Raw genomic sequence first — 15,365 nt, 5'->3', positions numbered from 1 at the left:
GAATTTCTAGAATAAGCAACACTACTAACCTACGGTGGTAGAAGTCAGAACAATAGTTACCTGTTGAAGGATGAACTGGAAAAGGGCAGAGGGAATTTTCTGTTACGGAAAAGTTGTGTATCTTTTTTGGGGTTGTGGTCACCAAATCCCAAACAATGTATTTAAAATCTGTGCATTTTATTGAATGTAAATTATATGTGGCTTTTTTTTTAAGTACTAATTATCTACTGGATTCTAAAGTTAAGTGTAACTACTGTCGTAAAACATCTAATAAATCTTACTACTATTAAAAACCAACACAGGCCATTCAGAAAGCAGATATGAAGCTTTAATTCACTGTGGGCATTTCTGTGACCAATAATATAAACTTTTCACATGTCTTCGTACAGATACATCTTTTATAAGACACAGGTTTTTCACCAAGTACTGTGAAACATATCACCATTCCACTTAGTTAAGGGCGTATTATAAATATCATGAGCCACTGATTAAATATAAATACAGAGGTTGATGCACGTTAAGAGAGGTTCCATAATAAAAAAAAGTTTAAGGCTAAATACTATGAAAGTTTACATGTGTTCTCCACTTTAATTCTAAATATCACATCACAGTGACAACCAATTACAATAAAATCACAACTGCTTTTAGATGATAGTACAAATTTCTAACATCCAATTATTTTTATTTCCACAATGTCAACTCCACACTGCGCTTTCATTTCTAGAGTAGACCAGCTTTTGGACTGCAGACCAAGTTTCTTGTGCAATAATTACTATTTTGATTGTGACCACTAGAAACTGAATTTATATATACTGTACTAAAAAGAGATGAGACTATTAAGTATATAATAACATGGAACTCTTCAGTGGCGGTGTTCGAGAGAAATTAAAACAGTAGCCTGAAAATGGGTTTTAATTGCTACAGCAGTCTACATATACTTCAATTAAAAGATGACATCTGTCAAAACATTTAGAAATAAATATATAGTACAGCCTTCCCCCTTCCAAAATGCTGCCTGGAAGAAAAGTTCCAAGCTGAATTAAGGGGAAAAGTGGGGTGTGGGGGGTGGGGAACAACTCAGAAAACAAACATTATATGCTGCTCTGAGTGACAATATGCCTGAGTCTGTTTTTCAGCTGAAACAAGTTTTACTGTCAGTTCTACATTGCTTTAGTGTCCACAGTCCAGAAGAAGTCCTTGAACAGCTAGTTCATATTCTACAGAAATTGGAAAGACTCCTAAAACCCCTCAACTAATTGTACAAGGGAAAGCTGCTCACGTGTTGTCTTAAAATCTATGTGAATATCAAACATAGTCATAGCCATTCTTTTAACAGTGATGCTAGAATAAGTGATGAAAATATATGCACAGCTGTACACAGATCACCATTAAACACAGGACAAATGCCATTTGATGCATATCAAATAAGCTCCCCAAAAGCCAATTTGAATATATTTATTTTCATTTACTTTGATACAGCATTAGAAGGGACTGCATATAATTACAGAGACGGCTGCAAACAACACTTGATGCTACTAAGGGATCTATTAAGCATCAGGCATGCACCAGTTACCTTTTAAAACTTCTTGTGTATGTATCTTAAGATTTCTATTTATAACCTACAATATGTTTAAAGCATTTAGTCATTTTTAAACCAAATATTTTAACTACTTAAACGTAGACCTATGTCTACATGGGGAAAAACAAAAACTCCCTCCCCAGCCTCAACACCCAAAAGTAATATTAAACCTTACTCCCCAATTTGATATTTAAACTTCTTTTATTTATGTCAGCCTTGAAATTCCAAAAGTGGGGAACATTCTTATCACTACTGAATGGGGAGTATGATTTCCTGGCAGCAGTCTACCCACCACACACAGCATGCCAAGCCTTTGGGGATTACAAGATAAGCCTGACTGTGTTGGTGGCTACAAATGACAAGAACTGAACAGTCTCTTCTTTTTATTCTGGATCTTTTTATTTCACACTAAATGAAATGAAATCATTTCATTACTACAAACTAAACAAAATCTTTTTTTAACATCAGTATAAGAGTGGACGAAACCAAAAACACTGTCGTCTTCAAGTGTGTGGCAAAGCAGAAAATATCTCGATTACGTTAGGTAACCAGGGTGGGGAAGGGAGCAGAGTTTGTTTTTCCATTTAGGAAGCATTCCAGTCAAATAATCACAAACACAAATTCAGATTGCTTGGTTCTCAGTCATTTATGGCTTAAAGTACTGGGTTTGAAAACCACTTCAGGCTAAAATAAATTTTTATGAATAATGCACAGATTGTATATCTAGGAAATCATGCAGTAAATGAACATTCTCATGTACATTGTAATTTTAGTGACAAAAAGGGTCTGCAGGTTGAACAGTAATGTTTCTTCCCTTTTACCAAGAGAATATGCCCAGCAAGATCCTGGCATTGGGCCTATTCAAGATCCTACTTGCCAGGTCATCTTGATTTTCTCAGATTGATAAAAGCCAATGTCACAAGACATTTGCAACGAGGAACTGACTTGCCGCGAGTGCAGGTGCCGTGAGGTCCGGGCTAGGCAGAAGGAGACTCCCATGATCCTTCCACCCGGCTGCAAAGTCAATTTGGAGTACTTGACCAGCTAGAGTTACCAAATGGGTAAATGCTTAGAATGACCCACTGGAAATGTTTATTATCTTAGTATCTTTTACAAATCTATCTGCTCTTGACATCTATTTCATTTGGGAACGGCCAGGGTAAGATCCACTCACTATTCTTGGTTTTGGTATGCCCCTACAACATGAGAATTGAACTGAACCACAATGATTGTAATGTCGTCTCTGTACATCCGAGCAAGCTCCTCAGGGAGACTAAGCATTTTGGAGAGGCGCTCGTGATCAACAGTCCCAAACTCGTTGTTGCCCACTGCGTGACGAATGAGATGGGTTGCTGCGTTCTGGTCCTCGAATACTGACGACATCTTGGCTCTCCTTTCTGTTAAAAGGCCATGCATCTGTCCTAGAGTCACCTTGTAGCCGCCAACAGCTATTGGCTGTTGGTGATGCATGCCCGTCAGGTACTCACCCACAATCCTAACCACATCCTGCCTATGCATCGTCTCCCACAGCCCATCAGTAGCCAACACCAGAAACTTATCCTGTGGCCTTAATCGGTGGTAAGTTACCTCTGGCTCAGCAGTGAGATAAGGAGGCGTGTAATAATTAGGAGGGATAAACTTGGTATATTCATTGTCATTCAACTGGTCTGGGCCTGATTCTATCACCCTCTTTTGAAGGTCGATGCTCCATTTGAACTTTACGTCTCCAAAAGCCCTAAAAGGCATCAGCAAGCCAAGCAGCCGATCCTGCTTCACCACACTCTTGGCCTCATTCTTTGGGTGTTCCAATTTCAGCCGTTCCAGTTCTCTCTCATTCTGAGCATTGTGGTCATTAGAGAGAGTGACTGCTGACCAAGAGCCATCCTCTTCCTGCACACCCAGCATGGCTCTGCTATCACCGGTATTGGCCACATGAAGGTCAACACCATCCACGTGGGCCACACAAGCAGTGGCCCCAGAAAATGCCACTCGAAGCACCAGGTAGTTGAGGAAAGAATTGGGATCACCAACTTGAGCCTCCAAAGAGATGTCATTGTCAAGCCTCTTAAAAGCGTTAATTAAAGCCTCCTTGACATCGATATCCGTAGACTCCCCGGTGTTGAGGTCTATAAGTTCTTGCCAGTAAGTCCTCAAGCTGTTGAAATACAATTTGGAGGCCTCCTTGCTGAAGTAGTCATTGGGGTGCTTGTGCCACTGGAGAATGGGCAGCAGCGCCCGACCGCTCTCTACTGCATTTTCAATCTCTAGCAAAGTCTCATGGGGTAACAGAGAGACGGCGATATAATAAAAGAGTCTCTCACTGACCGCCTGGGAACAAGCGCAGCCTGCATGGCCGTCGAAAACCCCCAAAAGCATCCCTCTGGTCTGCAAGCAGGTGGCTGCACTTCTCCGGTCCTCGATGGGGGCATTTGCAGGCAGCTGATTGCTGTCAAACCCAAGGACAGAGCTGACGTTTTTGCCATCGAATTCTGGCACTTTGAAACTGTACTCGTTAGCTTTCAGGATGCTGTTGACCTGTGGAGGGGTGAGGTAAAATTTCTGCGGCGTGGACGCGTACCTCCTTCCTTGCGTGTACTGCCACCAGCCCTCCTTGGGCCGGCAGAAGGTAGCGTACGCCGGGTGCGGCGCGTATCTCAGGCGGCTCTGCGCCAGGTACGGGGACGAGCAGCACAGATGTCTGTGGTGGCAGTAACACGCAGTGCCATAGATCCTGCTCAGCTCGCAGTTCCGGATCAGAGGGAAAAACAGTTGTGTCGGGGCTGGCATGGCATCAGAGAACAGCGGCAGGCTGGAGCTCCTGACGGGGATTCCTAGACAGCAATTACACAGACACACAGAAAGGGAGCGGTTACATTTCACATCACTTCATCTAGCCTCGCTTTTATAACAAATATTCAGCAGGTGAATCTACATGCTAAGCCCTGTGCTTGGAAGCGCTGTATTTTATACGCCTACCATGTACTATTTCTACACGGTGTATTCTGCTAAGCACACTTCTCCGTCATTCGTGGAGCCAGGACTGCAGCCTAGCTCTCCCTCTTCTCTTTTCCTCATATATCTTTGTGCCGCACAGACTGTACAGAACGTACAATAGATGTGGCTGGGAACAGCCGAGGAGATGAAGATTATATAACATATGCAGTGGCAGTCTACCTGGCCAATCACCCTCCTCCCTCTCTAGCCTCAAGAAGGCCCTGGATCTCCCATACTGCACAGGGAACTCCTCCCAGGAATGAAAATCCCGTTTCTAGACTTGTAGTCAATTGTTAACATTTGATTACACATGGCTATCACCAAAAAGGTGTTAGAATGCATCCCTTACAGATATATGTGTGTGTGTGTGTGTGTATACATTCATGAATTATTTTGTAAGTTATATACATACACCACTGTGTTAATATAATGTTCATTGTAATATATAGAAAAAATTTTACATAATGAATAAAAATAGGAATTCCAGTATTCCCTTCCTGCACCCCAGTGGATGGTCTTGCAAACTACGTTTCTCTAGACCACTGCGCCAATTTGGTGAGCTTAGGAACACAGGTCTGCCGCCAACTTGCCTAATAACCCTAGAAATGTCAGCTTAACTCTTTGGGCCTCACTTCCCTAGGTTGTAAGTGAACACACAGAAGCAGATGCTATTGAAGGCCTCTTCTGGGATTCTATGCTTTTATAAGTGTTAGCTGAAGTGAGGCTTTGAAATCAAATGCCGGTTTCAGTTTTTCATTGTTTAATTTACTGTACCTTTTGTGATTAAAAAAAAAGGTTTAAGTATACTAATAGCTCTAAGACTTTCTTAGTAATGTAAATGCTCTCAGTTCTGGAATTTAATTTACTTGCTAGCATTTTCTCCTGCTAATCAACCATAAGGGAAAGCTATAGAAATACTATTTTCATCCATTCTGAATCCCAAGTAAAATTCAATCCCTGGAAAAATATTTCCTCTTACATTAAAAAAAAAAAAGTACCCATTTGCCTTCAGAAAGCAATTAACGAATAGTGAAATAATAGTCTAAGGTTTGTATAAAAAAAGTACACATATAAATCAAGAATAAAAACTGTAATACTATATGACACTGAAAATATTTTGCCAAACATTTATCTAGAAAATTTTATGAATGTGTATCATTAATCCAAATAATTCATGCAAGAAAAAAAAACCTCTCTTCCTCCTAACATATTATTTCCCCTGAATTCTTGAAGCATTGCTTCAAAAAATTCATTTCCCCTATAACTTGAAACAGACTTTAGAAATACTTCTATTATTTCTTTTTTAAGTTGGCTCCATGCCCACCATGGAACCCAACATGGGGCTTGAACTCAGAACCCTGCGACCAAGACCTGAGCTGAGATCAAGAGTCGGACACCTAACCGAACGAGCCACCCAGGCAACCCAGAAACACTTTAAATAAGGAAACACATGCAGTAAACAAAAAATAATGCCGAAAGCCATCTGAGTCTTAATGTCAACATTTCCTTCTTAAGTTTGAACCCATTACAGGTAAAAAAAAAATGTACAAATACCACAGAGATTGTTAGCTCTAAGTTACACTACTTTCAGGTACCCTCCTTCGACAAGAAATTGGAGAAGTGAAAGTGGGATGTGGGAGAGCAGAGAAAATAACACTGAATAATAACTGATTCTTGTTTGCTTCAGTAATAAGGACTGCATAAGCCAGGCATACAGAACCCCTTTTGCAAATGATAGAAAGTACCATTATTTTAAATGTGCTATTTAAGGAGGGACTTGTTTAAGAAACTGAAGATAAGCATAGGCAACAGAAGGTAATGATTAGAATTTTGGAAGTAAGATCCATAACTAAATAAGCATTCTGAAATGCAATAATGAAAAATAGAAATTCCGGAAGAAAAGGAATCTATCAAGACTAACCACTTAAATAACTGCACTTCAAACTATATACCTGAAAGTCATCCAAAGGTTAAGGGTACATGATTGAGCCAGGAGATGTGCTCCAATGTTGGGCCACATGACACTGGCTTCCAGACATAAACCATGTCTCGTCAGATTTGCATGCAGAAAGCACATCAATTCATTTCATGCTTTGTATAAAGATTTTCTATTATTAAAAATATAAACAGATGCCCATCTTAAGAAAACTTTTCTCTATAACTTTAGATAAGTTTGTATTCGTGCTATTTTAAAGTTTAAGACTTTTACAGGAAGAAGAAATGTTTCCGCATGGAATGTAGACTGAATCAAAGTACTACTTTGTGTGTGTGCGTATGTGTGTATGTGTTTGCAAGGGGCGTTTGGTAGATGGCGTAATAGCATTTGGTTATGTGATGTCTAATCAAGGAATAACAAGCCCAAGAAACCTGCACTTTCCTTAAATACTTTGTTTTGACAATTTTTCTGCTTTTGTAGTTGATTGCAAAATGAATGAAATATTGTGGCAAAAGTACGGATTCATGCAGCAGATGCTCTGAATAATACATAAATTCAAACAGCAAGCACTCAAATACTCAGGTAATACATTTTTCCCGCAAGGCAAAAGTTCTCGAGATTAAAAAAAAAAAAAGCAGAGTGGAATTTATCAACTGTATCTTTCAGTTATTCAAGAGCTTAGCATATGGACTGAGACTGCATCCCAATTCCCCAACTCCCAACATGCCTTCAAAAGACAAATTCTTAGAGAATATGGAATTCTCTAAGAGAAATGAAAACCCTGCTCTGTGATTAATAAGTGTTCTATCACCACCAGTACAGGATATATTCTCTCCATCAGATCAGATAGCCTTAGAAGTCAGAGTACTTCCAAATGCTTTTTTAAACCGTAAGTGAGGATTCAAAAACTGGGTATCTTTCTGAATATCCTGTGATTCAACAACAAAACCCCACAAAATCAAAACTTTTGCCGACAAACTCGCTAAATTAATGAAGTAGAAAGCTCTTGATTAGACAAGTAAGAACAGCAACAAGGTACAGTGTTGGTAAACTGGAGCAGTGTCATATTTTCAAGTGATTTCTGACCACAATTTCACTGAGAAGTTCCCATCCCATGATCCAGACTCAGTCACCTTATATGCAGCATCTTAGTCCTGGGCCAATTTGGCCCATTTTACCAATGACTAATAAGAAAAGATGCACTGCAATCGAAACAGGAGAGAGACCCATCCATTCTTACTGATGTGCTGGGCAGAGCCTGTGCCAAGAAAGGGTTCCACTTCATTCAATAAACTCAGGGACCATATTAATTAGAAAATGCTGTTAATACTGCACCGACTCCGGAGCTCTTCAGCTTTCAAAGCTTTTGGTGTAAACAGGGAGAAAAAAAAAAAAAAGCCATACTAGTCATTAAATGTGTCAGAACCTCAGTTTATGTAATCCAATTGCATTAAACATCCTGTATAAAGACTTTTCAGTTTCTCAGCGTTTTCTGGAAATGCCTAGCCATTTCACAGCTCCGGTCATCTCTACAAGAATGAAGAAAGCGATTTCCCTCAGAAGACCCGAAGCCCCAAGCCAGCACTTGTTTGATTCGTTTCCTTTGTCCCTACCTGAAAATTGCACTCACGAAGGTATCAAAGCTATCCGGGTCCAGGACCCCTTTGTCCCCTTTTTCTACCTACCTCACCCCTTAATTCCACGGCGACCCACCTAAAACCATCCACACACAAGAGCAGTCACCATCCTTCCTGGGTACCCAACGCAGGTAGTTAAGTGAATACCTACCAATTCGTCTGGGCCCGGGACACACACACATTCTCCTGTCATCACAACACGGAGCCGACAACATCCACAACCCGCGCGGACAGCAGCAGCGACAGCAGCACCGGCCCATTGAAAGCAAGGCAGAGATGCTCATTAGAGGAGGCGGGGGAGGCGGGCACGGAGGAGGGGCGAGCTCTCGCTCCTGCCCCGGGAATGGGGCTGGGAGGGCGGGCGGGGGGGGGGAAGGATGGAGCAGGGAGAAAGGGGTGGGGAGAAGAAGGAAACCAACCAAACCAACCCACCCCGCAGGAGAGTCAGGGACGCCGCCCGAGGCGGCGGGGACCCAGCAGCGAGTAGAGGTGCGCCCCGGGACCGGCCCTTCCATCCAGCCCGGGCGCGGAGCCCACTGGCCCGCGGCATCCTCCACCCGCTGCGCACCCCGCCCGGCCCACGCTGCGCCGGCTTCGGTCCAGAAGCCTAAGGCAGGGGTCGGCCGCGCGGCAGGCTGCCGTAGGGTCACCCCGGACCCCGCGGTGCATACGGGGGACCCTCAGGCAGAGACGCCACGCCGTCGGCGCCGCACCTCCCCGGAGCTAGCCCTCCCGCAGGTCCCCACGGCGCCCCGGCGCTGACAGCGGCCGCGGCCGGCCCGCCCCCTACCCCGAGCCCGCGGCTGCCCCTCGGCGCCGCCACGCCCGCCCGCAGCCCCGACGCCCCCGCGCGCACCTAGCGCTCCGGGGCTCGTCCCTCCCCCGCCCCGGCCGCCGCCGGCCCGCCCTTCGCACGCCCGCGGCCGCCTCTCCCCACGCGCTCCGGGCAACCCCCTCACAACTTTGGGCGGGTAGCGGGGGATTCCGGACCCGGTGGCTGGGGGCCGGGAGCAGGGAATACGAACCGGGCACGCAGGGGAGGAGCCGCTTCTTCCCGACGAGGAGGCGGCCGCTGCAGCGGCGGCGGCACCACCCGGCACTCCTTCCAGACCCCGGCTTAACTCCCCGGAGTGCAGCCCAGGCCCCCAGCTGGCCCACTCCCTGCCCCGCCGGGCCGCCACACTGCCCCGCCCGAACGTCCGGGCCCGAGCACTTCCCGCCTCCGGATTGGCTGCGCAAGGGCGGGTGGGCGGAGAGGAGGCGAGCTGGCCCGGCCCGAGGCGGGGCGGAAGAGCAGCGCGCTCCGAGCCAGCTTTGTGTCGTCACGGGGGTCAGACAATCCCTTCCATTCCGAGCGAGCCGCTCATTGGCTCCACGGGCCCGCCTCACGTGACCGCGCCCAGTAGCAGGGTGGAAGGTGGGGCTGCGTGGCGCTAGGGACCTGCGACCGGCTAGGCGGGGCGGCGTTGAATAGGCTGGCGACGGGCGGGGTAGGGAAGAAGCTTTGGGGCTCGCCCCAGCATCCCCACAAGCTGGGGTCCCCGTGGACCGGCTGCTCCCAGCCGGACGGGCTTCCGCGAATCCTTGGCACTTCGGCGGGGGGACCGGCCATGTGCCAGGTGGCCAGGCGGCTGCGCCTCCCTGCGCCTTCCTAGTGGGCCCAGGCTTCATAGGATAGGCTGCGGGGACGGCTCTCGGCCTAGCAGGGAAAGGAATTCCCAGCGTTTCGCCCCATCCTAGAATATAAGCACGACAGTCCCAAAGTATCTGTTGCCCCATTCGTTTGCAGATTTTAGAAACATTAACTCAGATAATGTTTTCTATCATTTTCTGGACACCTCTCGGGTCCTAGGGAGAGAAAGCCGGTCTAAACAGCAAGAGGAAGTTGTGAGAAGGGAATTCTTTTCCCTGTAGAGTGGGTGTGTGCTCTGAAGGGCTTTGAAATGACTATTGTTCGTTTTCCCTGGTTTCAAGGAAAAGAGAATTCAGCCTAGAGAAGTGGGAAGAGCACTGGACTTGAAGTCAGAGGACCATCATCCAAGTTATTTCTGCTCCATAGGACTCTGTTTCTGTGAAGTAAGTTTAGGCTTTGGGTGGCATTGGAGTTCTGTGATTAAGCAGAAGACATCCTGAGGGCTTCTTCATTTGTCTCCATCGCCACATATTCGCTCTTTATGGGAACTGAGTCATTGATAGTGGCTTCTAGAAGCTTCCTTGGAGATGACAGCAAGTTGATCATTGCACTTACCCTGCCTAGTGTTAAAGTTTACTTTGATTTATTAAGCATATCTGCTTACTAGGCAACAAAGTTCATAAAGTGATGTGGGCTGGATATAAAAACTGTCATGTTAATAGCATTGTGGAGTTTTATTTTTATTAGTCTTGCATTATTTGATTTGTATGTAATAAAGAAAAAACTTTATATACACAAAACAGTGCCACGAACAAGTTCTTCATAATTCCCCGGATGTTTTCAGCTGCCTTCTCTATTCTCTAAATAAATTAGAGGAGAGCTTTTTTTGTTCAGCTGCAAGCTGCCCACAAAATTCTTGTAGCTGCTCTAAGTGGCCTTCATCCCCATTTAGATGGTCCATCTGCCTTATCTTCCCCCATTCTTTTTACTTCTCAAATGAGATTCCCATAATTTTGTAAGTATTCTTCATCGTCCTTTTCCCTATTGATTTACTTGTTTTTTTCTTGGTTCATAGAAACAGTAAAATGTGGTTTAGCATAGTGAGTAAGAGCAGATCTGGAGGCAGGCTGCCTGGGTTTCAGTCTCAGCTCTGCCGCTTACCATGTGGTCTTGGGCAACCTCGTTCTGGCTCAGCTCTCTCAGTGTGTAAGATAGGAATAAAAATAGTAGTAACACAGGGTTGTATTACGTAGGTCAATATAAATATATATTGTGCTAAAGAAAGTACATAGCAGGTAGTAAGGGCTATATAAGTATTAGCTATTATTGGGGCAAGTGGCTGGCTCCATCTGTAGAGCATGTGACTCTTGATCTTGGGATTGTGAGTTCGAGCCCCAAGTTGAGTGTAGAGATTACTTAAAAATAAAATCTTAGAAAGTATTATCTATTAATATTATTGACATGTGCCCAGATAAGTGTGCCTCTTTTAGATCTAGGACTCCTAAAGAGTAGGAGATCTAGATTTTTAAGTGCAATTATGTTCTTAGTTCTTAGTTAGATACTAAGAAGTTACTAATAGACTGGAAAGTCTTAGAACCTTAGGATATCAGTTTAATATCTGTGAGGAGTGTCAATACCTCTTAGCCTACTTTGCAGACATGGTGACCATTTAACTGAAAGTAAGAGTAGATCTTTACAAGTTTCTGCCTGAGGTCTCAGAAGTGAAGTTTATACTAGGCTTGTCTGTTGTCTATAAACTTTTTCCCAGTGACTGCAGAAGTAGAGTAATGATATTCATCCATATCAGTGTATGATCCATATCAATGTATCAATGTATACATCCATATCAATGACCTCTTCAAGTTGTTACCTTGGGTACATATACTTTTTTTTTTAAATTTTTTATTTATTTTTATTTTTTAAAGATTATTTATTTATTTGAGAGAGAGAGAGCACATGAGAGGGGGGAGGGTCAGAGGGAGAAGCAGGCTCCCTGCCGAGCAGGGAGCCTGATGCGGGACTCGATCCAGGGACTCCAGGATCATGACCTGAGGCAAAGGCAGTTGCTTAACCAACTGAGCCACCCAGGCGCCCGGGTACATATACTTTTATTCCACACCAACATTGCCATTATTCAGACCACTTTTAAAATTACCTTTTCAAATTGTTTTTGTCTGCACAGGAAATTCCAACTTGTTTTACTATAACCAGCACCTTGGTTTTTATACCAAAATAGCATTGATTTCCCCCATCTTACTATTCTTAGTTCTAAATGACCTGGCTATATCTGAAAATAACACGCATTCTCAAAAAACTAGTATTTGCCACCACTAAGTATAGTCAAAAGAATTTGTCATGAGTCTTGAAGGCAATGTCAGGGTATTTCTGGAATCAGAATAAAGGCTCCCCAGAGTAATGGCCATGAAATTCATTTAGAGGTGCAAGTTTTGTTTTCTCGTTGCAAAGTTGTAGGACTCAGTGACATGTATATTATAAATAAAGTCATAGTCTTGCAGAGGAACCAACTACCTGTACCACTGAGGGAGATTCTTTAGTATCTCAACCTTGTCTCCTCTCTGCCTTGGCTTTCTTCCTGTCTCTAGATTTCCGTTTAGCCACTCAGTAGACTTGCTTCACAAGTGCTGTTTGTTATCACACGGTCATCTGGCCAGGCAGGGGCAAGTCTTGTGCTGCTCTGACCCCACAGACTGTTTTAGCCACCAGAACACCTGTTGACACTTGGACATTGGAAGGCATAGAAACGAAGCTCTGTGACAACCCAGGACTGTTGTAAAGAAGGGCTGGCAAAGGGAGAGGAAGGGGTTTCAAAAACAGTCTGGTACCAAAAAAAAGGGCTGTGCAAAAAGACCTATTTTGTCAATACACATGCTTTCTGTGACACCAGTAATGTAAAGACAGTTCTTGAATGGGGCCCTTGCCAGTCATTTTGTTGCCCTAAAATAACCTTGGAAATGAGCGTGTGCTGCACCAGATTGACCTGTTGTTCTTGTGGATGGATGATCAAACCCTTGGGGCTAATGGAGGTTAGCTGTGACAACATGGAGATGGTCCAGCAGAGTCTCGGTGGTACCAGCCAGGGAGCTTAAAATAGATCTGCATGTAGGTCTGAGATACTGTCAGCCCCCTGACTAGTGATTTACCTTTGTCTTTGCCAAAATCAACAATCAGAGGGAAGAGAGGCGGGGTCTACCACACTCCTCCTTAAGTCCTACTTCCCTCCAGATATTTTTTTTCCCCCCTCCAGATCTTGAATAGGAAATCAGCAAGTATTTACTGAGTACTTAAGCAATAGGTATCTCTCTTATTACCATCCCAGGGTTGCTTCTTTGAAATTATTCGGAGTTATGTAGTGAGATCAACAAATCACCTATAAGAAAGACACAGAAGATGTATTGTAGCTCATGTCATGTGGACTAGGGGCTGTTAAAGGTGCTTTCACATTTATCTCATTTAATATTTTAAAAGTAATCTGTTGTCATCAGAATTCATGAGGCAATAGTATGTTTGAGGGGAAAAAAAAAAATAAAGCTTCATTCTCTTGCAAAACTAGGGACAAAAGTCTCCTGACCAGTAGGCAGGAAATTTCTGTGCATTGATTTAACATGACGAAGAATATGAAAAGTTTGTATCTGGGGTTGCTTAATTAGAGGTTCAAGTGCTTTAGCAAGAAGGCTGCAGGTCTGGGGACCTGAGTGCCACATCTTTCAGTGACCCCTGTTAGTGGTGAGGGTGTCCTAGAATACTAAGGATGACATGGGTGTGGGCGATTGGTGTTGTCTAGCCATCAGACAATCTGCCAAATTGATTTTTCATTCAGTGTGAGACTACAGATGGATTCCCCAGAATACAGAGGATAAAAGGTGAAGGAAGGGCTTCAGGGGAACTGAGACATGGGGGTGGTTGTAGAGCACTTTAGAGAACAGGTGCTGATTCTTGGTGCCTCTGAAGCAGGTCAGGCCAGTCTGCAGACTTCAGGAGAAGCCCCCACTCTCTACACTCAAAAATAGTAGCTGCTGATTTGCACACTTCTTAAAAGCTATAATTTTTTGCTTATGTGTACACCTTAACTACTAGAATGTAAGCCTCTCAAGGGCAGGGACCATGTCTCTTTTAAGCACCAATATAAACCCACGGCTTGGCATATAGTGAGAACTAACAGGTAGTGAGTTTTGTTTTACCCCGTTCTAACTGCACTGTCTCATTATATCCTTACAACACTCATATGAGATAGGTGTTATCATTCATTCCATTTCGCAAGAGAAGAAAATGATCTCAACGAGGGCAATTTGCCCAGGGTTACAGAAGTAGGAAGTAGTAGAACCATCTATCCCAGAGCTTGCTGTCTAAGGCACTGCGTTATAAGGACCACCACCCATAATAGGTGCCCAATAATGAATGAATGCACTCATTTCAAATAAAGGAAAAGGTGGCATGTTGCAACAGATGAATACATTGTGATAAAGAACTGAAGAAAGTTTCACATCTTCAGTATGGATTTGAGGTCAAACTATGTAGTTGCAGAACTTTCACCCATGCTTATGGCATCTGTGACCAGCAATACATTCTGTACGGCTCTGTGTATCACCTGTGAGTGACCCCTGTTGTCAGAGTGCTGAAGGGTTTGGTCATGGTTTTTCAGGAGAACCAACTGTGGCTATCAAAGTATATTTTCCTTGGAAGCCAGATATTAATATTTGTAGATGGATACCTAATGTATTCGATTCATATCCTAGTAATAAAACTATAGGTAATTATATGATACAAAGCGAACAGTTTAATCTGTCAAAAGCTATAAATTATGTTCATTTAAAACATTACTTTTATTGGGCGCCTGGGTGGCTCAGTTGGTTAAGCGACTGCCTTCGGCTCAGGTCATGATCCTGGAGTCCCGGGATCGAGTCCTGCATCGGGCTCCCTGCTCAGCGGGGAGTCTGCTTCTCCTTCTGACCCTCCCCCCTCTCATGTGCTCTCTCTATCTCATTCTCTCTCTCAAATAAATAAATAAAATCTTTAAAAACAAAAAAACAAAACAACAACAAAAAAACATTACTTTTATTTTTAAGCAGTATCAACTGGAGGGAGAAAAGTTCAAGGAGAGAAAGAAGACAGACAAATTAAAGTGGAATGTTAGTAATAGCTATTGAATTATGTATTCAGTTTCTGCCAGGAACAATGGGCTCTGGAACGCTAATCAGAATATTTTGATAATTACTCAGGTACAATATCTGGGTTGAGATTCTGTCCCTTAAGGCATCATGGTTTTGTCAAATGGGTATAGGTTGGAGCCAGAGAGACCTGAGTTCAAATCCTAGCTCTGCTTCTTACTAGCTGGGTAATTTTTCAAAATTTACCCAGTAGCTTCAAGTTTTAAAAAGTCTATGGCATGGGGGCGCCTGGGTAGCTCAGTTGGTTAAGCGACTGCCTTCAGCTCAGGTTATGATCCTGGAGTCCCGGGATCGAGTCCCATATCGGGCTCCCTGCTCAGTGGGGGGTCTGCTTCTCCCTCTGACTCTCTTCCCTCTCGTGCTCTCTGTCTCTCATTCTCTCTCTCAAATAAATAAATAA

At 43.9% G+C, this 15,365-nt stretch overlaps 1 protein-coding gene across 4 annotated transcripts; it reads right to left on the bottom strand.

The window, feature by feature from the left end:
* Nucleotides 1-306: 306 nt before the first annotated feature.
* On the bottom strand, nucleotides 307-9,354 carry PDP1 (pyruvate dehyrogenase phosphatase catalytic subunit 1). 4 transcript variants are annotated; one of them, XM_035011531.1, is made up of 3 exons: nucleotides 9,172-9,252; nucleotides 8,298-8,332; nucleotides 307-4,410 (listed from the first exon to the last, which is right to left on the bottom strand). In XM_035011531.1, the coding sequence occupies exons 2-3, from the start codon at nucleotides 8,326-8,328 to the stop codon at nucleotides 2,753-2,755; spliced, it is 1,689 nt and encodes a 562-aa protein (XP_034867422.1). In that variant the 5' UTR covers nucleotides 8,329-8,332; nucleotides 9,172-9,252; the 3' UTR covers nucleotides 307-2,752. The 4 variants fall into 4 exon arrangements, with proteins under 4 accessions (XP_034867422.1, XP_034867423.1, XP_034867421.1 ...); XM_035011532.1 differs by lacking the exon at nucleotides 9,172-9,252 and adding an exon at nucleotides 9,003-9,016; XM_035011530.1 differs by lacking the exon at nucleotides 9,172-9,252 and adding an exon at nucleotides 8,579-8,594.
* Between the last annotated feature and the right edge of the window lie 6,011 nt (nucleotides 9,355-15,365).

Source organism: Mirounga leonina, unplaced genomic scaffold (assembly GCF_011800145.1).
Source record: "Mirounga leonina isolate KUSES-001 unplaced genomic scaffold, KU_Mleo_1.0 Mir_165, whole genome shotgun sequence".
NCBI classification, from domain to species: domain Eukaryota; kingdom Metazoa; phylum Chordata; class Mammalia; order Carnivora; family Phocidae; genus Mirounga; species Mirounga leonina.
The sequence above is the reverse complement of the archived record's forward strand: the minus strand, read 5'-3'. Positions and strand labels throughout refer to the sequence as shown.